This window comes from Arachis hypogaea, chromosome 20 (assembly GCF_003086295.3).
Source record: "Arachis hypogaea cultivar Tifrunner chromosome 20, arahy.Tifrunner.gnm2.J5K5, whole genome shotgun sequence".
Taxonomy (NCBI): domain Eukaryota; kingdom Viridiplantae; phylum Streptophyta; class Magnoliopsida; order Fabales; family Fabaceae; genus Arachis; species Arachis hypogaea.
This window is the reverse complement of record NC_092055.1, coordinates 41850654-41877211: the sequence shown is the minus strand read 5'-3', so window position 1 is coordinate 41877211 and position 26558 is coordinate 41850654. Positions and strand designations below refer to the sequence as shown.

Sequence of the window (26558 nt, the reverse complement as noted above, 5' to 3'; positions counted from 1 at the left end):
GCCGCAACAAATGATTGGTAGGTTTTGCTTGGTCTGATACCGGCCTCCTCGTTATTCTCTATTGTACGACGAATGGACATGCTTAGTTCCCTGTGCTGTTTGAGCATCTCTGCTTTACTTGGACAGCAGGGGTGTGAATGATCCAGCACAATCTTTGAAATGATCCAAGCACCGACATCCTTCAATGTGTGTATATAAATTCTTGCAGGACAGTTTAAACCGGCTGTCGGATTAGTCTTCTCGGTCGGAGATATTTTAGATTTCCATTTTCCCTCTCTGCTACATGTAATCAATTGATTCTTAATCTTGTTTCCCTTCCTATTTGTGCTCCGAACTTTTGTAGAAAAACCTGCAGCCTTGGCGTAGTTCCTGTAAAATTTTCCAGCATCTTCAAGGGTGGTAAAGGTCATTCCAACCTTCGGAACAAACTGGTCATCAACAACAGAGAGAGGCTGCAAAATACACCATGTCAAAAACTAAAAATACACCCAATCATGTCTGATATAATACACCCGAACCGCAACAACTCAACTAAAATGACAATAAAAGTCATAAACTGTAAATACACAGGCTGTAGAATACACCATGTCAAAAACTAAAAACACACCCAATCATGTCTGATATAATACACCCGAACAACAACAACTCAGTTAAAATAACAGAAAAAGCAGTAAACTGTAAATACACCCATATTTCCCGCAAAAATACACCCAAAAAAGTTCTGATCTACACCTGATTGTCTACTATAAATTCCAGATAATTAATCAAAACTAATACATTACATTCAATCCACAGATTTATCTTCATGCGTTATTTTGACAATCAATGTTCACGAATTATTCACCTACACAATGCTATACAAATTACTGCAACAAAATTCATAGTAATCCTATGTAAATCAAACCTCAGGAACTTCGTTAGATTCAAATTCATAATCCACTTCGCCTGGATTCAGCTGACAATCTGAGGTTGAATCATCCATTATCTTCAAAACGAGTTCAAACTTTGATTTCAGAAAACAAAAAATCAAATAGAAAACGAAGCTGGAGTTATAGAGAGAGGAACTAACGTAAATGACGAAGAAGAAACGAGTGAGAAAGGAGGGGAAAAGAACGATCGAAGAAACCAGGGGAAGCTTCGCGAGAAGAAGAACGAGCAAATCTGCAAATAACGAAAACGAAGAAGGAAACAAATCTTTTAAATTTGGTAGTTAGATATACGCGGGATCTCTATATAGCGCGTGTATACAACGTAACCCTTGGAGCGCGTTTTGGGATTTTATTTGTTAATGAACTTGTAAAGCATACAAGTCATTAGGGCTTGTATGCAGAGCTTTTCTGTATAACATAATAATATCATACTTTCTATATATAACCAAATGATTTAATGTTTGGTTTTTATTTGTTGCCCATATTATTCTAAATTAAAATAAATAAAATGCAGCATAAATCAAGACAAAATTGCTACAACTTTTTATTTAAAATTAATAAAAATTCTTACATAAAAAAGACGTTTATATTAGATATATTAGACATATAATGTAACGCATAACTGTTGTTGAAGATGTATGCTACATTCTTATGGTAAACAAAATTTAATAATAATTCAGCCAATAATGAGAATAATAGCTAAATTGGTCAAACGTCACACACCATAGTATTTTTAATTTTTACTAATTCCAAAATTATCATTTTTATTTTTCAACTTTCTATAATAAGTTGTACAGTTTATTAATCTTGATTTCAAATTAAAAAAACAATACTTACATAAATCTAAAAGATACTTACGTTTGTATTTTATATTTAATTTTTATTTTTTAATATATTCTATTCTAAGGTATTAAAAATACGAATAAACAGGCACGTTGATTACTAACAAAGTGAGAAACTTAGACACCAAAAAAAGAAAATAAACAATCAGGGAATTAAATTGCCCTTAATTAATTACATCATTTAGTGAATTTTAGTACGTATTAGAATTTTTTGAGAGAAAATGAAAAAGTGAAAAGAGAATGATCCCTGATCCCTTCTATCGTCTTCTAAGGCTAAAGTTGAAAGAAAATTGAAGTAAATACGGTTCCCTATAGCAGCTGTCCCTGCCGTCTCATCAACACTGCATAAATTCAATTTTGCAGAACCGATCCATCTCTAATCTTCATGATATATTATCGCTGTTTAATCATCCTGTAATTACGAATAAAATAAAATCGTCATTTACTCCAAACCATTATATTCTTATGTGCATGAAAGACCCAAGCTCTGTCTCACAAAATTGAAAGCTGTAAACTAAAAAACTCACTTGATTGATGCATGGATCCTTATTTTCACTTTTAAATGGACGTTGAATTTGTCTTGACATTTAGATGAATAATTATGTGTTTTTAATCTCTAGCCCACGAGTACTGTATAACTTTTTGGTGCATAACATATTTTTTTTTTTGGAAAGCCTAACCTCTTATATCTCTTATCAAAATAGACTGACTTCTTATCAAAATGGGTTTATTTTATTAGAAATCTCATCATATTGTTTATATATATTTGGAAATAGTTCAACCTAACATTTTATATCTTATATGGTTAGATAATCAAAATAAACTTTTTTGATCAGAAATCGGTTTTTTTATATAAATAAACATTGGAAAAACATTAATTCTCGGAATACGCATGGCTTGAATTAATGACCGAAATACGCATGGCTAACTCAACTTCACCGGCCACGAAATGGAGTTTCATACCAACTCGCGAGTGGCGCCCACGAAATGCAGGGAAGAGCAGCAGGCTTTTTCATTTTGTGGCTGGCAGAAAGGAGATGAGGCACATCAATGACAGCACCCACGAATTGGGTAAACTCAAGCCCACCGCCCACGAATTGGGCCATTTAGCAAGCGGCGGCCACGAATTGGGCCAATTAGCAAGCGGCGGCCACGAATTGGGATTCTCGTTCCTGGCGCCCACGAGTTGGGTGGTCAAAACGGCAGCAGCACCAAGCTCACATGCATTGGCTGTGTTGGGTGGCAGGGGACAGTTGGAAAGGGAGCCAAGAGTGGTATAAAAGGGGGTGGGGAGAGCTTTCATACACGGTTAACTTTGAAAGTGGGGTAGAAAAAAAAGAGTGGTTAGCAAGGTAAATGAAACCTGAGAGTAGGTGAGGTTTTGGTAGTGACTTTATAATAAAAAAATTAACTTACTATGAGTGGGGTGAAAGTGGAGGAGAACTTGAACCGGCTGGACGAACATCATATAGCGGCAAATTTATTCCATAAGGTCTGTTTACGCCATTAATCCGATTGCTATTGTTAGGGATTATTAGTAATATTTTTTTGTTATTAACCTTTTTTTTAGAGTATTTCTAAGTGTTGTCTTTCTTGGCTTCTTATGTTGTAGCCCACACGTGTTCTTACTCCTCATGGCACGCTCATTGATGTTTTCACGTTAGAGCCTGGGGATCCAACCATGGAAATTAGGCGGGAGAGGCTTGACCCTTATTTGAGACGTACCGGATTTTATCATGCCTCTTTGATCAAGCGCTTCGAGTACGACAATCCACTTATTAGTGCCTTTGTGGAACGGTGGCGTCCGGAGATGCATACGTTTCATCTGCCTTGGGGTGAGTGTACCATAACTCTAGAGGATGTAGCCATGCAGCTAGGTTTACCTGTTGATGGTCAGCCTGTTAGTGGTATGTTGAGGTCATGGAGTAAGTTTCATCAGAGAGATATTTGGGAATGGTGTCATGAACTTCTAGGTGAGGTTCCCCCCGGCCACATAGGGACAACGAAGTACAACATCAAGTTGAAGTGGCTCAGAACTCGTCTTCAGCAGATGCCGCTTGACTTAGATGATAATGGTCTCATGCAGTATGCACGTTCTTACATACTTTACTTGTTGGGAGGCGTGCTTCTCCCTGACAAGGCCAACAACACAGTCCATGTTCGATATCTGCCTTTATTGGCTGACTTTGATGCCATAGGTACGTACAGTTGGGGTAGTGCCGTCCTCTGTTGGTTATATCGTTCTATGTGCCTCGCAACAGATTACAGTGTTGAGTGTATGGCCGGGTGTCATACCTTGCTCATGTCGTGGATATACTATAGATTACCGTTCTGGGCCCCGGATGTCACAACAGCGTTCAGTTTTCCTTTGGCCACGAGGTATTTTTTTTAGTCTTCACAGTTAGTGACTTTTATCAAGTATCCTTTCATGTTGGAAATGTCTTTTTTTTTTATTAAGTTTGTTGTTGCCCAACAGGTGGGCAGGGAAAAAAAAGGAAAGAATGACTATGCTGAGCAGCACCTACTTAGGCACCGTCTACGCTTGGATAATCTACAAGTCGACGAGGTAGGTGCCCCTTGTTATTAATATGTATTCAATACCAGCCTATGTGACTGTAGTGATGGCATTCCTTTTTCTTTTCAGTTTCTTTGGAAATCGTACATGGACCCCCGAATTCTATCTAGAGTTCCTGCAGAATTCGTCGGCCACCCACATGGAGATTTCTATAGTGCTGTTGTGCCTCTAATATTTTTCAGGTGGATTGAGATCCTAAATGTTGACCGTGTGTTGCGACAGTTTGGGGGAAAGCAAGGACCTCCGAACCCGCCGCTTAATATTGATACGTTCCATCGACAATCAGCCCGTAATGACGACGGTTGGTGGCCGGTTCGACTATCCGAATGGTTTGAGGTATGGGGCAAACGGCGCACGGATGCATACCGGCTGCGGATTGATCGTGCAGATACATTGCGTCCCAGCCATGATTACTATAGGTGGTACTCTGAGAGAACCAGGAGGTTTCTGTCTGCCCCTGATGCATTGCATGACCCGCGGGGTGATGTTGTCCCCGCAGATGCGCCGGCAGAGTATGGAAGAGGCCCTGTGATTAATTTGCCTCCCGTTCCCCGAGACCATCGGCGCCGTCGCTCCCGCAGAGGCAGAGTTGAGGGTCATGGTGACCATGGGGACGATGAGCAACAGTTGCCAGAACAAGACCGACCCAGTTTTGAGCCAGACATCGAACACCATATTCCCCGAGAGGCTCCTCCAGTCGCAGGGGACTACTACTACCCGCAACCTGTTGGACCTGCAGCACCCTCCCATCCTTCTTCCATTCAGTAGTTTATGCCATATCAGAGTAGCTACGAGGTTGGTGGTTCATCCCAGGGAGGTACGCAGGATTTGATTGATTCTATGCACAGAGTTGGGTGGACAAATTTCTCTTCATTATTCGATGGGTTGGACCATTTTATTCCTCAGCAGTCATCCCCACACACACCCACAGATCTTGCACTCACCCTGCCTCGCTCCGACACGTACACGCAGCCTGCCTATGCGGGGATGAGATCTGCTTCTCTTGGTGATACAGCCGGTTCTGCACTTCGACCATATGATGCCATGCAGATGTCTGGCCGACGTCTTTCTTACACAGGGGCTGATGCTACACCAGACGAGGTTGAGGGACCAGCTGCTCATCCCCGCCGAGAGACTCGAGCCCCTTCGTGTGGCACCGGCGGCAGATTGGGTCACGAGCACCCTTAGTCCTTATGTTAGTTTGTGTTACTTGCTTGTTTTACTGTTTAGTATTGTTGTCAGTTATTCCTTGTATTTTACATATGCTGTTTCGTACGTTATTTAAAGTTTATGTCCTGTAGCGTTACTTGTTTGTAGTGGGTGTGCTATTTCGCTACTTTTAGCTAGTATGGATTTACTTTATGTCTTCCTTGTACGCACGATTAATATTAGTAATGATATCCTTGCATGTTATTATCGTTAAACCAAAACGAGAATGTAAATGTGAAAGAAACAACAGCATCAACATCTTTAAACAACAATAGACCAAACATTGGGGTCTTTTACAGTACAGCGAAACATAAACACTCAAAAAACAAAATATATTAGATTTCATTCGTTGAAACTTAGGTTGCAGAAGCATGCGGACAATGTCGCCTGGTATGTCCTGGTTGCCTGCAAAGGCCGCATCTCTTCCCTGGTCCTGGCTCAACCTCGTCCATTTCATTCCGAATCCTAGTAGATACCAGACGGCCTTCCATTGTACGTCGTAGGAGGGGGTTGGGTCGGATATGTTGTCCTTCTGAAGGGGGCCACATCTCCTCATCGGGCATGGGCTGGAATTCCATTTGATAGACCCGAAACACGCTCTCAACGCGGTAGACTAAATCGACGTACTCTTGCCAGTCCAATCTCGCATATGCACACGCGGCCAGAGCATGTGCACAAGGATAATGCAACGCCTGGAAGTAACCACAATCACATCTGCGGTCATGGAGATTAACTCGGAACCGTGACTGCACTCCAACAGCAGCTATCTCGTTGACTGTGAATATAGTGGTAGCTCTATCGTATGACGTCACCAACATCTGGGGAATCCCCTCACGATTCGCAAGTATGGCTTTCTGCAAGAACTGTGAGAACACCTGACCACTTGCAATCTGTGCTTGTGCTTGTCGACCCTTCATGACGAATAACTCATTCAGGCGATGGTAAGTGGACTTCACAATTGCACAGATTGGTAGATTTCTAGTGCCCTTGAGGACAGAGTTGACACACTCAGAGAGATTCGTCGTCATGTGACCGTATCGTCGGCCCTCATCTAGGTGTTGTAGCCATTTCGGTGGCTCTAGCCCTCGGATCCACTCCATCATCTGTGGAGATGTTATCGGATCCTCGCTACTGATTAGCTCCAGGTAGTATTGCGACTGCTCTTGCGTCTTCGAATATGCAGCATTAACAAGGTGTCTCTTGGCTTCCTTACTCTTGAAACTGGTTGCAAAGTTGGAGGCAATATGTCGTACACAGTACACATTGTGTTCCCAGCCACACCCGTCACGTTCCAATGCGGCCTTTATTGCCGCATGCCTGTCGGATATAAGCAGAACTCCCAGCCGAGTTGCGACATGCCTCCTCAAATTGGTTAGGAAGAAGTACCATGAATATGTGTTCTCTCTTTCGACAAGTGCGAAAGCGACGGGTAGAATGTTATTATTCCCGTCCTGTGCAATGCCCATGAGAAGGGTGCCTGTGTACTTACCATACAGGTGTGTTCCGTCCACTGAGACCAGCGGCTTACAGTGCCTGAAAGCTTCAATACAGGAAGGGAATGACCAGAAAACCTGGTGAAACATGACACAACCACGGTCTAGTGTGTTCCCGACATAGTACGGCCGGGTTTGGAGGTCAACAATTGTCCCTGGTGCGAAAATGATTACTTAGTAAAACATGTAAACGAAATAACGGAAATTAAAGATCAAATACCTCTCCACAATAAAATATATGTAATACCTGGGACGAAAGCTTGCAGAGCATTGAGGTATCTATGCAGCTGGTCATACGATTCGTCCCAATCACCATAGATCCTTGCGATTGCTTTCTGCTTCGCGTGCCAAACCTTCTTGTAAGACACCTTGTAACCGTACGCTGACTCAATTGATCCTTGCAACACCTTTACACAAATCGTCGCATCAGCATGCACCATGGGAAATATGTGCTGGCAGATGACGTTGCTATCGAGTTGAGCGTGGTCTTGAGACATTGTACTTGTCAAGCAACTGTGAGGCCCTTTGTACTTTCGGATTTCCCAAAATCTACAGGACCTTGTCTTTGCAACCCGTACCATCCAACGACATTGATCCCCGAAATGCTTGCATCGACAGACATACCTACTTTGGTCTGACTCTACAACCTTATATTCTGCACTCCTACGGATGTTGTAGTTTTTAACTGCTAGCATCGCTGTTTCGCGGTTAAGAAATTTCAACCCAATCTCGAGCTCCATCTCCCCTGACAAAGGGTAGCTGCTCGATCTGTCCTCTGCGTTAGTCGAATGCATTGCTCCCAGATTTAAGGATAGGTAGTGTGCCGGTGTGGAGGAAGATACACCACCACCTTCAGGTTCGACTCGTGTTGGAGGAACAGCATCGCCATGCAGAGGCTGAGTCTCTGGAACGACTTCTGGATCATCACCACTGAAATCTTCAATCTCATCCTCGTCAGACGTATATGCATTAGCAGCCTCTGAAACCCTATCGACCCCAAGATGTGTAAAAGAGGCGGGGCGCGCTTCACAAATAGATACATTTTGTACCTGCGGAACGAATGCATTAAAGCTTGGACTTGGGGCCCTACTGGTATCCCGAACCAAACCAAAATCATCCGCTGGTCGATTTCTGACACCCTCCACGTTATTCGAACTGGACGAGCTTCCACCAATGTCCTGAAGATTCAGACAAAGCTCCAACGAATAGATGCTTCCTATGCTGCGATGATAAGAAAACATCATCAACACATGCTGATCAGCTTTTATCTGCATTTTCTGATACGAAAACGAGTTGGCCACTGCAACCGGCATTCTGTAGGTCAGCTTCGTGATTTCCTTTTTTGCAACCATTCCGGTATGCATCAGAATCAGATTCTTCAAATCTTGCAACGATGTTTGTGGTGGAATCATTATCCACAATGGATCGTCGCAAACGAATGTAATACCTTCTGATGTATGCGAAATTTCTCCATTAGGATATATAATCATGTAAACATTCTCCGCAGCCATACAAATAGCAGACCAATATTACTACCTGGAAATTTTAAAGGAAGAATGAAGGTGCAGAGGTTGGGGCTAGTTTGGAGTGTGAGAAGAGAGTGATAATGGTTCCTTTCGCCGTTGATCCACGAGCGTTTATATAGGAAAATTACGGTACCAATTCGTGGCCGGTACACCTGAGGTGCACCAATTCGTACCCGCCCCCCTTGGAATATCCATTTCGTGGGTGCCAGCCACAAAATGGCTGCTCCCCCATTTCGTGCTCGACACAGCTGAGATGGATCCTACTTCAGTCTCTTCCATTTCGTGGGCACCACTTGCGATTTGGTATGGAACTCCATTTCGTAGTTGGCGAGGTTGAGTTGGCCATGCGTATTTCAGTCATTAATTTAAGCCATGCATATTCCTGGAATTAATGTTTTTTCCATGTTTATTTATATAAAAAAGCCTCAAAAATCTCATTATATTGTCTATATATTTAGAGATTAACAACTCACACCAATTAGTATATAACATCTTATATTTCACATATTGCTAAAATAAGTTTATTTCATTAATATATATATATATATATATATATATATATATATATATATATATATATATTGAGATTGAACAACTCACACACAAATGGTGTCCTTATTTTCACTTCTAAATGGACCTTGAATGTCTCGATAATTTTTAGTTATTAAAATTCTTTGTTAATAAATAAAGAATAATACTAGCAAACTAATTTTTTTCAGTTAATTTTGATCAATATTTTAATATTATTTAATTTTAATATTATCTAGTATATGTAATAATTTATTAGTTAATGATAAATTTTTAAATAAAGATCAAATTTGTGATAAATTAGTACTTGATTTATTATATTATAAAATAATGTGAAAAAAAGAAAAATATCTTAGTGATTTAAACTTAAAGAAAAAAACTTTGCCACTCCTAAATTCTCAATGGATCGTTAGCTAAATCAAACAAAGTATATTGTCTAATTTTATTACATAGAACGAATGTATTAATTATGAAAGAAACAAGGAAAAAAAGAATGGACATGCATCATAATCAGTTATATTATTTATTGTTTCTATTCTCTATGAAATAATAGATGAATACTTACGTGTTCCTAATCTCAAGCCCACGGACACCGTATAGCTTTCTGGTGCATAACATTTTTTTTTTGTTTGGAAAGCCTAACCTCTTATAATTCTTCTCAAAATAGACTAACCTCTCATCAAAATGGGTTTATTTTATTAGTAATCCCATCATATTATTTATATATTTAGAAATAGATAACTTAAACCTAACATTTTATATTTTATATGATTATTAGATTACTAAAATAGACTTATTTTATTAATAATTTCATCGTATTGTCTATATATTTAAAGATTAACAGCTCACTACAATTAGTACATAACATCTTATATCTCACATCATTAAATTGCTAAAATAGAGTTATTTCATTAAAGAGTGTGTGATATGGTTGTGGTAAGAATGAAGAGAAGAAGAATCATAGCAAGCTTGGGTTTTCTAATGTTAATGGGCATTGCTGTCTATTTCAGGCTTTGGGCCATTCACTACAGCATCTCCTCTGATGACTCTGACCTCCTAAGGTTACCTTCAAACCCCTTTCTCATAATTTCTAGTTTGACAGAGCAGATTTGTGATCATAATATCCCCTTGTTTTGTTTGCCAATTCATGATGTTTGCAGGCGACAGTTAGGGAAGCAATGGACAAATCTGCCGAGTGGAGGCTAAGGTATGACGAGGCTGTAGATAGGGAAAACTAAGTGTTTATGTTTACTAGGTTTAATTTTTGGGAAATGGAACTTTGTAAATGAAGCAAGTTCAATTGATGAATTAAATTTAATAGCATTTAAAATTCTCTCAAATTTTAAAATTCTTTATTTATCCAAACACATTTATAATGATCAGTACATCAAGGAACCATTGCTACACTTGAACCCAGATGCCGTTATTAGGGAAAATCATGGCTACTGTTTCTTTCATTGATGTTTTTTGTCCATCACTAACATAATTTATGGTTTTTTCCCCTTATAAATGTGCTTACTAATATCATAAATGTGCATACTAAAGCATTTGGCCAACAGTTTTCTGATTGGACATGGCGGATTTTCTGACCTCTACCCACCGTGCCAAGTGGATCTTCACTCCTCAACAGTTGGTACTTGTTTCTTTTTTTCATTTCTATTCATCTATGTTTCTTTTCTGGCTGTAAGGAATTCTTTGAAAAAGAAACCATAAATCATGACTCATGAGGCATATTATTGTAATATGTGCCTCTAGTTTTCTCTGTGTTAGTCTCAATGCAACAGTCAGCACTAGTATTGGTTTTTTGTTATGAGCTGGATATGGGGGGTTGTTTTTTATACTCCAGAATGCTTTATCTCAAATCTGAGTAATGTAATCAGTATACAAATCTAACTGATACTTTGTTTTTTTTCGCAAATTTCATTCATCAGGTGGCCTCAATCTACTGTTCCAACTTTCAAAATCCTAGCATGCGAATGTTTGCACAAGGTCTGGATTGGGGAACAAATATCACTAGTGAGGTTTGTCACGATTAGCCATTTTAATTTCCCTTTACTGTGACGAAAAGCTTCACTTTCGAATGCTGATTTTATTCTGAATTTTGGAAGAAAGGATGAAGGTTTCTTGGCCACTGTCTATGAGGGAGGCTATAGTGTACTACTATCTGTTTGAGTACTTTCAAGATGACTTAATAGTCATTCTTACAAATTCAGTAGGGAACTAACTAACTCTTCTTCTTTTTCACTTCTTTTGGAAAATGTTAATTCTAAACTAGTTCTAAGCTTTAAGGAATTTGTACTTAATTTGGTTTCAGGTTCCTGAGTCAAATGGTGTCAATTTGATCATCAACGGTTTGAATGAGGTGATTCCTGAAGCAAAGGATGTTGTGAGAGTTGATTTGGTAGGGGGATTTGCATTGCAGAAGGTGACATCAGAAAGAAGTTACTTTCGGTGAGTTTTAAATCTGCTCAAACATAAGAAATTACTTAATTTAAGTGATGCCATCGGTTCCTGTTCGTAGCTTGCTTTTGTTTCCAACTTTAGTAGTTTATAGTAGAAATTTGAATGTTAAACTTGCCTTGTTATCTAATTGGTTTAAGGAAGCTACCGAAATGAAAATGTATTTTTAATTAAGGAAACCTGATTGAAAGACTTCAAATTTTACAAGACAATAGCAAATATGGATATAAAGCTGGATTTTGTGCCTCCATCTCTCATAAACTTCATTTCGAGGCAGTTGATTAGCAATGGTTTCAGGCTGTACAAGAAGGTCGCAGAGTTTCTTCAGATATCAATTTCTTTTATTTTGGATTCGACTGATATTTACTTTGTTACTACTTTATGTTATCCATAGTAGTTCATTCTATAACAAAGAAGCTTAAGTTAATAAAATGTGTATCATCTAATATATTCTGTGACCAAATCATCTACCCTGTAGATTCTTTAATTATCATCATCATTACCCTCATTTTGATGCAGACTGTGGCTTCTATGATGAGCCATGGTGAAGAAGAATTGAGCAAGGCATTGGGGGATCCATTATATGTCAGAATTCGTGAATCTTTGAGCTTAAACAAGATGCGGATATTCTCCCTGCTGAAGAGGACCTTATTGAAAGTAAGCAAGATGAGGCAAAGGTTGCAGCTGAAGAGGATAAAAGCAATCAATATGCAAATAGTACCACGTCGATGGTGGTGAATGGAGTAGTAGCAAATAGCAGCAAAACAATAAATAGAGAGCTCATTGGCAACTCTTAAAGCACCAAACACAACCATGCAAAATCCCAGTGGAAGCAAATCACTTCGCTCTCTGATTCAACACATTCTTAATTTTCTGTGATTAATGATACTACTGGTTGGGAATGCTTGCAAGTTGCAACAACCCCTCATATCATGGCAATGCTTCTTAGGATCGTTCATTGGGATTGGTTTATTGTCTAACTTAATGTAACATAGTTATAGGCTTGTAGCATTTTTTGTTTAGATTTGTAACATGATTTATTATTTTTCAAGAGAAATTTGTGTATTAATATTGAGTTTAATGAAATATCTCATTTTTGTAAAAATTAATTTTAGTATATTTATATTATGCATAATAATAATAATAATTATTGATACAAATAATTGAGATTTTAGAAAATGAGTATAATATAATTAAAAATAATGGCAACTAAAAGTAAATAACATTCCAATTTTAAAATTATTTTTAGTGGTCATATAAATTGCTGGTAAAATGGGTTTTGGCGGCAATAGTAATGGTCGCTAAAATGAATAACATTGCAATTTTGGAATTACTTTTGGTGGTCATATAAATTGTCAAGAAAATGGCCGCTAATAGTTATATACTTTTTGCGGCCATTAAAAAGGTCTTTACCGGCAATGTTATAATTGCCGCTAAAACCTTTTAGTGACAAAGCATAAGACAACTAATGTCTAATTGCCGGTAAATGTATTAGCGGCTATATTCATTGCCGCTAAAAACAAAATAAATGGTTGCTAAAAATGATTTTTTTGGTAGTGCATCATTATTTTCTTTTTCTTCTTTTCTTATTCATCTCTTCCTTCTTGTTTCACATTCTCATAATTCTTCTTATTTTATCCTTTTAACAAGAATAAAAATAAGAAAAAAATCAAACAAAGAAAAAGAAGAAACGCATAATGTTGCAAAACCACCAGAAAAAAAGAGAGAAAAAAATGCAGCAATAAAAAAACAACGACGAGAAAGAAATACGTGATGAAAAAGAATGAACACAATAAGAAGGTATTCATATTAAAAAGCGCGGAAAAGTTGCGTTAGTGGGAAGTTGGAGTGTGTTTAATATGCTCTCACTAATAAAATTAATTTTTGTTGAGTTTGAACTAATTTATTTAGATTTAATGGTTAAAAAAAATTAAATATGTAACAAAATTGTAAAAGAAATTGGTAAATGGATTGAATAAGTTGGAATTTTATGTTTAAAAAGTCTGATAAAAATTAGATAAAAATATTATATATTATATATATAAATATATTATTTTATTTATATTTTATCATTAGTTACACCTTAAAATCAAGTTAAATAATGTGCATAAAATGTTAGTTTGACTATTGAGACGATACATTTTTTTTTCTCTTTCGTTAAACCAATTTTTGGATAAGAAATAAACTCATAATAAATTACAGAAATTGCGAAAACAATGATAACTTTTTTAGTAAAGAAGATTAAAAATTGAATATCTATAATGCTAATTAATTGAGTTCTATTACTTGACCAAAATTCATTTCACCATCGATTAACTACAATTAATCATAATTCATACTAACCAATAATTTTACATTCTCTATAACATAAAAATTTTAGTAAAATCAATTATCATTTCTTAAAAAAATTATTTAATTTTTAAAAAAATTTCAATATAATATCCCTTAAAATTGGACTTAATAGTCTTTCAAATATTCCATCAATCTATTAATCTTTTCTTAATAATTATCAAACCAAAAGATCCTCAATATCAAAATGATTGATTATAATTATAAAAATTAGTTTAAGTTATTATATTTTTAAACATTAAAATCTCTTATTTTAGCGTGAATTAATAAATATTAAATAAAATAATTTTAGATTATTTAGACTAAATTTTTATGAAAAATATTAGAAGGTCATCAAAATTTAGTATTTTTGGTCATTAATTAGTCATTAATATTTAAAAATATAGACTAAAATATATTGTTAGATTACTAAAATAAAAGAATTGAATTAATGACTAAAAGCGTTAGTAAAAATAATAAATTCTGATTTAGTATTGTTTATATTTTATTAGTCTTCCAAATATTATTACAAAAATAAGAGATGACCTCTAAACTAGTTTTGACAAATTAACAATAACAAATATTAAATTTAATTAATTTTATTTTTTAAATTTTAAATTACAAATAATTAAGAAAAAATAGATTTAGTGTTTTTTTTTTTGTTTTAATTTTTTTTATCAAAGATAGAGAGACTTAAACCCACAACTTCTAAATAAATATAGAAAAATTATGCCATTTGAATTATAACTCGTTCGTTCTTTAAATTATTTAGACCAAAGAACCTTCAATACGTAAAATACAATTAAAATAAAACTAAGGGCAAAATAACTCAATAAACTAAATACACATCAATATTACCTGAATGTCCCAAGCCAGAAAATACGTCAAAGTTCCAAAACACACTTCTGTATAAATGGAATTAATTAAATTCGATTTAATGAAACACGTAATAAATCGAATCCAATAAATTCGAATTAGGTGAAAGATGTTAATTGAATGAAAAACGTTAAAATGTTAATAAATCAAATGGATTGGCTTCAATTTACATGTTTGCTTCGTTGTTTTGACAAATCATTTATTAAATTAATTTTTAGAAGATAATTTTTAAATAATTTTTTAGCATTTAAAATGTTATTATTATTATTATTATTATTATTATTATTATTATTATTATTATTATTATTATTATTATTATTATTATTATTATTATTATTATTATCAATTTTTTATTTTTTTGTCCAAAAAGAATCAACAATTTATACATAATAATCTTATAATTGAGAGTACCTAAAAAGAGTACTAAAAAAAAGTTTCATAAATATTTATAACATATAAAATAATATATTTTAGTACTCTTCTTAGGTACTCTCAATAATAAGATTATTATGTTTAAATGATTGACTCTTTTTGGACAAAGTAAATAAAAAATTAATCATATATAATAATAATAAGTACTAAAAGAGTATATTGAATGAATAAGTCTACAATAAAATGGGTATAATATATTTTTATTTTTCTTTTTTATAAAAATATTTCTGTAAGTTATTAATTTGTTCTTATTCAAATTAAAAAATTTAATATAACTTTATATATTAATAAATATATAAATTTATTTAATTTTTATATATTTATATTTATTATAATATTTTTAAAATTAAAAAATTTTTCCTTTGCTTCAATCTTTTGCTGCCTTAAATTTTGTTAGTAGATCCCCAATATGTTTATTATCATCTAGCCCAACGTACTCCTCTAAGTAACAATAAGAACAGTTATGAGCAGGGGTGTACAAAAATTAATCAAATTGATTAAAAAATTATAATTATATTTTAGTTAACTAATTTAATAAAACAATTTTAAAATTATATCTATATTTTTTAAATTGGTTAATTAAAATCAAAGAGTATATTAAGTGAGTAACTCTATAATAAAGTAGGTATAATATATTTTTATTTCTCTTTCTTATAGAAATATTTTTACAAGTTATTAATGTGTTTTTATTAAAATTAAAAAATTTAATATAACTGTATATGTTAATAAATATATAAATTTATTTAATTTTTATATATTTATATTTATTATAATATTTTTAAAATTAAAAAATTATTATTAAATATAAATATTATTAGTTGTGCTTATTGAAAATTATTTTTAGTTTAATTTATCACTTTTTAAATGCTAAACATTTATTTAAAAATTATCTTCTAAAAATTAATAAATTATTTTTCAAAACAAAAACTTTATAGCCAAAGTCCACACAAATCGAATCTATTAGATTCGAATTATGGGAGACAAAGTAAACATGTAAATCGAAGTCAATCCATTCGATTTATTAGCATTCTAACCATGCACTTAATTCGAATCCACTTGATTCGATTTTTGATTCGATTTTTATTAAGTTTTTCATCTAATTCGAATCCATTGGATTCGATTTACTACGTGTTTCATTAAATCGAATTTAATGAATTCGATTTATATAGAAATGTGCTTTGAGACTTTGATGTTGCATTTTCTAGTTTAGGACATTCAGATAATATTGATGTGCATTTGGTTTATTGAGGTATTTTACCTAAAACTAAACCAAATTAAAAAATAAACCAAACTAACACTTTTTAGTTTTACAATGAAAAACCTGCCACGTGAAGCATTTCCACCAAAGACATTCAGAAACTTCTAAGGCTGGCAATGGTAGGGTAGGGTTTAGACTCTATCCTAATTCTATTCGCAAGTTGAAAACTTTTTTAAAACTTTACCCTATCCTACCTGCGGGTTGAGAATCTCTCAATCTTAACTCTACCCACATCCTAAAATTCTAAACCCTACCCTACCGACCCTACTCGCAAAAACAAAAAAAATTTAAATAAATATAAAATTCAACCATTCCAAATTTCATACATATTAATAAAATAAAAAATAAAAGACTAAGTTTAAATTAAAATTAAAAACAATAAAATCTTAAAGAAATCCAACGTAAAATTACAAATAATATAATCATCAACTAACTTAGTGATTATTTCAAGTTTTTATAAGAAGAAGATTGTGAATACAAGACTCACTTTCTTCACTACATACATAACTTTTACATATATATTATATAATATATTAAGAATGCGGATAGGGTAGGGTAGGATATACCCTAAACCCGTACCTTATCCTACCCACAGGCAAATTTGCACCCTATCCTACCCTACCTGTAGCGGATAGCGTAGACAACCCGATCCGAACGAGTTGGTCAAAATTGGGTACTCGCAGATAGTGTATATATTGCCAGCCCTAGAAACTTCTTTTAAATGGCGCCCTCCGAAACTATAAATAACCCAATCACTCTCTAACATAGTAGCTAGAATCTCGATTTAACTCTTAAAATCTTCCGATATTACGATTTTAAATGAGTTTATCGATTTTACGAAATTTGTACTAAGTCTGACAATTTTACGATTTAAACCTTGTTAAGATTTTACGTTTTACGTTTTTTATTTACTTTTTCGATTTCACGTAAAATCTCGATTTTCTCTACCTTGCTCTCTAATCTCTCTGCCTCTCCTTCCCTCACCCACACACTAGCTAATTAACACAAGATTCATACATCCAGTGACATTTACGGGAGATCTAAGGTGGCCATGGTCCCCCCAATTTTTTTTTAAAAAAATTATTACTATTAATTTATTATTAAATTATTATTATTGATTAAATATATTTTTGTATATTACACACTAAAAAAATTTACATGTTAGTAACTTAATATGTATAAATTATAATGTGTATTATAATATATCAATAGAAATTAATAAATAAATTTAAAAAATAATAAAAGCATATAAATATATAAATAATTGAAAAATTATTGAAAAATATAGGTTTGGATTAATGTAAAAAGTAACAATTATAAAAAAAATTTTATTTTGACTTTTTCTATAACAACAGTAATAATTGAATAGATTTTTTAAACAATAAAAATTATAAAAACAATATTTAAAATAAGATGAAAGACGAACTTTTAACAAATTATATGATTGTATATGTTGAAAAAGAGAATGCTTCAAAATTTATTTCAGATGGTAAATTGATAATTTTAGTTATATGAAATATCGCAGAACAAATTCAAAAATACCAAAATTTTAAAATAGATAGTTGAATGTTAATTGTTATATAATATAATTATTAATTTTGACTTATATACTATAAATTATATTTTATTAAGTTTTTATTATGTTATATTTTAATTTATTTTGTATTTAATTTGCCCCCTTTTATAAAATTTCTGGATCCGCCCACTATATACATCTGTACTAAGAGGGTTTTGAAATGGCAACGACGCTGTCCTCAAACTACGACGAGATGGAGAAGCTCTGCATCGATGAAATGCTCTTAAAGTACTACGGAGAGTTTAGAAAATGGCAGTTGAAACACTTCATCTTCACAAACCTCGCGTGGGCGCTGGAGGCCTGCCACACCATGGTCATGATCTTCGCAGACGACGAGCCGGAGTTGCGATGCACCGCTGCCGCTTTTGAAGCGGTTGGAAACACCTGCGGAATCCGACCGGAAGAGTGGGAGTAGATTGATGGACGTGGCAGCACCACCAGGTCGGAGTGGAAACTTGTTTATCGTGACAAATTTAAAATCGGACTCGTCCGATCCTTATTATTTGTCAGATGTATGATTGGTTAGTTACTTCCACTTTCACTTCTTTTTTATTTTTCGTAATTCATGGTTCTGGTAAAATTCTTTTTAACTACTATTTTCTAGATTTATCTTATCTATTAAAGGAATTTGAATAAAAAAAATTAAAAAAAACACATTAAATATAAATATACTCCACGTATATATTTTTTTCAGTTTTATAATATCGAAAAATAGAAATGATACGATAATATTAATGCAATTCAGTTTGTTATATAATAATATATAAATAATAATAATTTAACGAAACAGTAATATTAACTGAATGTGTCGGTATAAATTATTAACGTAATTACACTACTTGTTTAGATAACAAGTGCGAGAGAAAATCAGAAAATAATAACTTTAACACGCAATCATAATTGAAGAAGTTTTGTATGCTTTAGAAATTTCACTAACCATATATATTATTAGGCCAATTTTCTACTGTGGGACTATTTTGGCGTTGAATTTATCGAATTTTTTAAATTATTTTTTTATATTATTTAAATTAAATATCAACTTTTAATATTTTTTATAAATTTATTATATATATTATTAATTTTACACTAAAATGTGTCACATTATTTTTTCATTGTAATTAAAATCAAATCTTTTTCTCCAAAATTAAGAAACGCTTCTCTCCTTATTAATTTTACAACCAAAATGTGTCACATGTCACTGTCTTATTACAATTGAAATCAAATCTTTTCCTCCAAAATTAAAGAGTCATCCTTTTCTCCCTTTTCCTTTTTCTATCTCTCTCATTTCTTTAACCACTCTATCTCTGTGATATATCATTATCAATGACTAATTATAAATTTAACAATCAAAATGTACAACATAACATTCTTTAATTGCATTAAAATTAAAATTAAAATATTAAAATTGAAATTGTAATTGAAATATACCTATATTATATCTAAATATATAATTTAATAACTAAATATGTCACATGACATTTTCTTATTAAAATTGAGAGAAAATATCTTTCTCCAAAATTAATAAATTCTCTTCCTAAATTCTCTCATTTACCTCTCTCTATTTTTCTATTTTTCTCTACCATGTTTACTCTATATATAATTTATATTTTATATTAGTAATATGACAAATCATCAAAATATGTTATCTGATATTTTTTATTACAATTAAAATAAAAATTTTTCTTGCAAAATTAACAAACTCTTACTCTCATTCTTTATCTTTATCTTTTTCTCTCTTTTCTCTCATTTTCTATTTTTTTTACTTTTATGTTCTACAGAAAACAAAATTAACAAAATAATATAATTCAAATAAAAAATATTATTATTATTATTATATCCATATTTTTTTTATTTTTTTAGTTAGTTTTAAATTTTTACCACTTATTTTTTTAATCTATATTTTTATTTCTCTTCTTTTAAATATTTATTATATATAATTTGGAGAAAATACTAATGTTATAATTAAAAGTTAGAATTAAGATTCAATTGTTTAAAAAAAAAATTATGAGTGTAGCGGATTATGAGTGTAGCACCATTTGGTCATGAACCGCTACAGAGTGTAGCGGTTTATGAGTAACTCAGCCCTCAACGTAATCTGCGGTACCCTGTAGCAGATTACGTGCAATTGAGTTCCGTTACAGGGTGTAACGGATTATATATAGTTGCGTTTATTGCATTTGCGTCTGAAAATTGCCAATGTTGTATTTGCGTAATGGTTTTATCCATTCATTTTATTTGCGTAAATTGCCCTAATAATAATATAAATAATAATAACAATAAAAAACAGATAGTAATAGTGTTAAGAAACAAAAAATAATAAGATAGTAAAATTATATTTTTGGAAGAGCATAAATGAAAGAGTAATAAATTATTTTAGAAAAAATAATACAATTAAACTCTTATGCCATCTCATTCAAAGGAACAAATGTAATTGAATAACTGTATGAAAATATTTTATACTAATACATGAAAATTAAACTATAATTTGTATCTTAAAATATAAGATAAAAATACATATTAAATAAAATTTAATAAAAAAAATTGAAATATTATTATAAAATAATGAACTTATTTAGTTGAAGTTTATATAAATGAATTTTGTTGCTCAAATTTATTATTATTATTATTATTATTATTATTATTATTATTATTATTATTATTATTATTATTATTAGTATTATTATTATTATGCTTTCTCTAATTATAGTTTGAGGTATAAATTATCATCGTCGTCTTCTTCCGTATCGGAGGAAGTGTAACTACAGATCTTTTCTGTACTCTTTGAACCAGACTCCTCTTTTTCACCGCTAATTAAAACTAAAGTCCATCTTCAATAATACAGCAACTCAGTCACCTGTCACGGTACAAAGAAAGCAAATCAATATGATACACCACTAAATGAACCTAACTGCAGACACGATTCTAAAATTCAGATCACATCACAGCATCAACAATGACACACTAGATTACAGTACATCACACCACAAGCGACCACACCTACTCAACAATCATATCATATACTATCCCTTTTTCTTATCATTCTTTATACATGTATAACTATTATTATCTCACAATTAGTCCGTCATTATTATGTTGCCTTGTTTTATTTCCTCTCCTTATTTTTTATCTATTCACCTTAACCGCAATTAATTATCACCATACTATTATTATTCTTTTAGACCTTTTAATTTTTATTTTTATTATTCTTTTTTCTTACTATTCTCTATATACATATCTATTATTGTGTCACGACTACTGTTATATTGACTTGTTCTTTCTTCCTTTCTCCTTTTCTTATTCTTTTTCCACCTTCTCTTTTTCGATCCCAACTAATTACCACCATGTATTAGTTTATAATTACTACACTAAAAAATGAATACTACTTTAAAAATAAATTAAAAATATCATAACTCTTATGTGAATCATCTATGCTCCTATAAATGTTTCTTCTACTATGAGTATTTTTTTTTACATTTATCTTTATAGTAATACAAATGGGGAGCTCTTATACTGTCGTGGTGCTTATACATTGAATTTGGCACTTTATTTGCTTAGGTGTTGTTATTAGAAATTTTTAGAATTTTATTTATAAATTATAAATTATTATTTGCTTAGGTGGTTATTTTTAAATTTTAAATTATATTTTTTTAGGTTGTTAGGTATTTAGTTTTTAATATTGTTGAACTAATTATTTGCTTAGGTGTCCTCACTAGAAATTTTTAAAAATTATAAATTTTATTTGTTTAAGTTGCTATTTTCAAAATTTTGAAGTTATTTGCTTAGGTTGTTACTTTTTAATTTTAATTTATTTTCATATTACTCTTTTGAATTTTTAAAATTTTATTTATAAATTATAAATTATTATTTGCTTAGATTGTTATTTTTTAAATTTAAGTTATTTGTTTAGGTTGTTATTTTTTAAATTTTAAGTTGTTTTGCTTAGGTGGTTATTATTTCAATCATTATCACATGTAGGGCTTTATTTGCCAAAATAAGTGTTCACCCATGGATAACTTTACATTATTTTATCAAGAGTTAAGAGTCGTAGTGGTCTCAAGGTTCTAATTCTGGACGAAGATGACAAATTAAAATATAAGTGTGTATCGCACGGGTTTAACACTAGTAGTAATACAAATAAAAAGTTCTTTTGGTGACATAGCACTCATATGTTGAGTTTGGGGATTATTTTTTTAGGTATCGTCATTAGAAATTTTTGAAACTTTATTTACAAATTAATAAACAATAAATTATTTGGTTAGGTTGTTAGATATTAATAAGGATTTAATTTTTGAATTTATTAACGAAGTTGTTAAAAATTTAATTTTATTTTTAATATTATTGAATTAATTTAAAATGCTGACATGACGCTCATATATTGAGTTTGGGAATTATTTAGTTAGGTGTCATCATTATAATTTTTTAAACTTTATTTATAAATTAATAAATTATTTGGTTAGATTAATAGATATTAACAAGAATTTAGTTTTTGAATTTACTCACAAAGTAGTTTGATATTTGATTTTTAATATTATTAAGCTAATTAAAAAAATTATTTATAAATTATTAATAAATTAGTACCATTAGTGAACCTTAAAGTATTAATTAATAAAAATAATTTTTAATACGTTTAATTTAATAAATCATTGTATGCATTTCTTCTATAACAATATAAATTAAAATCTTCTATGTTTTAGCAAAAGCATAAAATTAATTGAACTAATTTAAAAAAAATTATTTAATTGAACGGGAATGCCCTACTATAAAGATGGATTTCACTTTTTTTTGTTCTTATTATCAAAATCAAAATCACTTCAAGTTTATTACGAAACTGCGGGAGCACAGAGGAACATGTTTACGAAACTGCTGGAGCACAGAGGAACATGTTTATGAGTTGAGTTGTTAGAATTTATTTTTTTCTCGCCTTGCTAGTTAGAGTTTTATTCAGAGGGGTAGGTTCTGTAATTGCTTTTGTATGTAATACTATAATGTATTATTAATATTAAGTATGTGAATATGTGTTGTTTGTTCTTGTTGGAGAAGTTATAAGTTTTAGTAAAACCATCGATAGATTTACGCGTAAAGGCTTAATATAAAATAGATAATAAAAGGAATTAGGTTAGTAACGCCTTACTTTTGTTACGATCATGAGGTGTTAAAAGTTAGGGTGTTACACCACAGGCACTAGTTAGGGGTTAATAGTCAAATTAGTCCCTGAAAAATAAGGCATTTCTCAAATTTGTCCCTGAAAGATTTTCTCAATCAAATTGGTTCTTTAAAGATTACGAATTAATCGTATCTGTCCTTCAACTACTCCAATCACAATTTTTGTCAACGATTGATAATGTGAAATGTTAACTGACAGCATACATGACACATAACATGTTCAATTAGATGTTTACTAAATATGTTTACGAACAATTTAGTCAATAAATCATATTAGGAATGAGATTTTTGTAATTAGGAGAAATGACTAAATTAATAAATTTTCATGAACATATTTGGTTAATATCCAATTAGACATATCAGGTATTATATATGTTATCAATTAACGTTTTACAATATCAATCTTTAAAGAAAAATGTTAATGGAGTGACTGGAGGACAAATATGATTAATCCACAATCTTTGAAAGACCAATTTGATTGAAAAAATCTTTTAAGAATGAATTTGAAGAATGTCTTATCTTTCGAAGACTAATTTGACTATTAACTCCACTAGTTAGTGTTGATGTAACCAACACATAACTAATTAAATAGGAATTTAAAAGAAAAAACGAAAAAGGGGTTATCATCATCCACTTGGTCAGTTTTTTTTTTTTTTGGTTGAATAAAGGAGTAAAAAAAAAGAAACAAAAAGAAAGCAAATAAAGATAGCTATAAGTAAGGATGAGCAGCCTAAAGTATGTCAACCTTGAACAATCGAAATAGTATATGGGGAGTTGCTACGTAGCAAAAAAAAAAAAAGAGTATATTATAGATATAGTACAAACTAAATGACACTCTCATGATAAGAGAGTGTACTCCACTTGCTTATCAATAACATACTTATCACCGTTCCTTCTTCTTCATTCATATAGTAATTAATTTCATTCCCAAAATTAATTTCTGTTTCATCTCAATCAAATCCCTAAAAATCTCTCATCTACATTTAATTCTAATAAAATGCAATTTCAGTCCAGTGAATTAACATCCGAATACACGAAGAAATTACATAGAGTGAAAGATCAAAACTTTTATCTCCCATTTCATTCCTTCCATAACCCCAGGAACCAGGAAAACGAAAACATGCAGAGAGAAAAAACCCAGCAGCTTCGTCATCTGAGCATTCCATAGCACTGTATCTGATTCCTATAGGTATGTTATTTAGTTTTATTTTTCCGTTAATTGGCATGTTGAGAGTACATTATCTGTTGTTGCATGTGGTTGGAGTTGATGTTAAGGATAAAAGTTTTGATCTTTATCTCATGTTGATGGGTTTGGGAAAAGGGAAAAGGAAATAGCTGGAGAAAGATCACATTTTGGGAGTAGAGTTGAAGGGAAGGTAGCAGAAAAGGGGTGTTTTTTGGTTGTTTTTCGGTGCCTCTGTTCTGCAATAACACACCGTTACGCGTTTCGTCCTCTAATCTCTTTTTCTTTTGCGCGATTCTCGCACCCAACGATTGCAACGCAATTCCCAGTTCTCACTTTCACACTCTCATCTTCACCATATTTGCATTCACTCGCGTTTTTCCACGGTAAGTAAAACTCTTTTCTCGCTTGCTCGGTTTCTCTTTTTGGGCTTTGGACTTTGATTATCTAAAAGCTTTTTCGGTATATTGAAACTCATTGAATCATTTTTTTCCGAACTATTGCGGCCGTTAGAAATGTTACATGATCATGCTTTTGAACACTGTCTTCGTTGTGTTTGTCTTAATGTGACTTCTCTCTTTGCTCATTATTAATACTTTCATATGATAATCATTCTTATTTCCCTCTTATTATTCAATGGAATTTGGTGTGTCCTTCATAGATGTTATCCAATATGACAATCTATTTATTAAAAGATTTTATATCAATATTTCAATTCCCCATTTTCTATGAATATTTTTTTTAAACAATTGAAAAAAAATGCTATAAACTTGTTTGGGTGCATTGTGATTAAGCATCAAAATCAGCCGATGAGACCCAAGCTAAGTCAAACCGTGATAAGTAGACATTAATTTTCTGGTGTGTTATGGTTCCCTGATTTTTTATATGTTATGTTGTTTGAGTTGCTATTTTTCATGCTTGGTGTTGTGCTTTCTTTCAAGTAATTAATAATGTGAAAAATATGAAGTAGCCATTTCGTTCAAGTTGCCTCCATATTTCGAAAGTCTCCACTGGAAATGTCGAGCATCTCATAGCCTTGTCTCCAACTCCTATAAGTATGTTATATAGTTTTATCTTTCTATTAATTGTGTTTTGATTAATTGGCATATTGGGGCTTCATTATCAGTTGTTGCATGTGGTTAGAGTCGATGTTAACGATGAAATTTTTGTTCTTTATCTCACTTTGATGGGTTTGGGAAAAAGGGAAAAACTTGCAAAGATGGCATTTTGGGCTGGAGATAAAGGAAAGGCATCAAAAATGGTTTTTTTTTTTTATCATGTGTGTCACTTAGATTATGTATTTTTTAGTAGTTGACAAATTATGGTAGTTAACTATGGTGGAAGTACATTAGGAGTACTTAAAGTTATTGGTAAATTATTATTTTTTTTATTCATGTGAAGGAAAAAAATCCTTCTATATACGGTTCAATAGAGATGTTATGCCTTGATTTTTTTTAGTTTGAATTGTTTAACTTTATAAAATGTTGAGTTGGAATTTTGCATGAAATTTTTTTGTGTGAAATGCTTTATCTTTATTAGTGATTGTTAAAAAACTGAATATGACTATTTAAGTAATGGTATATAGTTAAACATATTAATTCACTGAATTTTGATTAGTTAGTTCCATTTTGATTTGGTTGATCTTGTGACGGTTAAAGATCTTGATAGCAACTTTATGACCAATTGGTAAATGTTGAGCAATTCTAACCTTACCAAAACTCTCCAAGTCCAATCACTTTTCCTAACTTATAATTCCCAACAAACATTTCTGCACCTCCATCCATTCCTTACCCAAAAATTACAAAAAATTATTATAAAAAGAAATATACAAAAAAAATATAGTACTTGTAAATAATACGTATAACATTGCTTATTTTCCTATATGAAAGTATGAGTTATGCAATTTGGGACTGTTCAAATTAAATAACACAAATTACTTTTAGTAATTATATACTTTGACTATATATATATATATAGTCAAAATATATAATTACACGCTCTGAAATAAAATAAAGTTTATTTACTCTCTATGATAATTTACATTATGTCAGTTACTCTACTTTCGTTCCTGCTTTTTATTATTTTTTATTCATTTTTTATTTTTGATTAACTTTAATCCTTGTATTGTTATACCTTACTTAGCTTTAATTTTAAAACATTTAAACTTGAATCTGAGATTT

General features: G+C 31.9%; 2 protein-coding genes across 7 annotated transcripts; one reads left to right on the top strand and one right to left on the bottom strand.

The window, feature by feature from the left end:
• Nucleotides 1–5911: 5911 nt before the first annotated feature.
• LOC112785801 (uncharacterized) lies at nt 5912–8559 on the bottom strand. The gene is made up of 2 exons (XM_025829231.1): nt 7296–8559; nt 5912–7203 (listed from the first exon to the last, which is right to left on the bottom strand). The coding sequence occupies exons 1-2, from the start codon at nt 8557–8559 to the stop codon at nt 5912–5914; spliced, it is 2556 nt and encodes an 851-aa protein (XP_025685016.1).
• Nucleotides 8560–9689: 1130 nt separating this feature from the next.
• Nucleotides 9690–12667, top strand: LOC112785066 (uncharacterized). 6 transcript variants are annotated; one of them, XM_072230003.1, is made up of 7 exons: nt 9690–10163; nt 10263–10309; nt 10662–10735; nt 11034–11123; nt 11215–11314; nt 11417–11553; nt 12082–12667. In XM_072230003.1, the coding sequence occupies exons 5-7, from the start codon at nt 11216–11218 to the stop codon at nt 12095–12097; spliced, it is 252 nt and encodes an 83-aa protein (XP_072086104.1). In that variant the 5' UTR covers nt 9690–10163; nt 10263–10309; nt 10662–10735; nt 11034–11123; nt 11215; the 3' UTR covers nt 12098–12667. The 6 variants fall into 6 exon arrangements, with proteins under 6 accessions (XP_072086104.1, XP_072086106.1, XP_072086107.1 ...); XM_072230005.1 differs by having other exon boundaries at nt 9694–10163; nt 10648–10735; XM_072230006.1 differs by having other exon boundaries at nt 9707–10163; nt 10648–10735; nt 11211–11314.
• Nucleotides 12668–26558: the final 13891 nt, after the last annotated feature.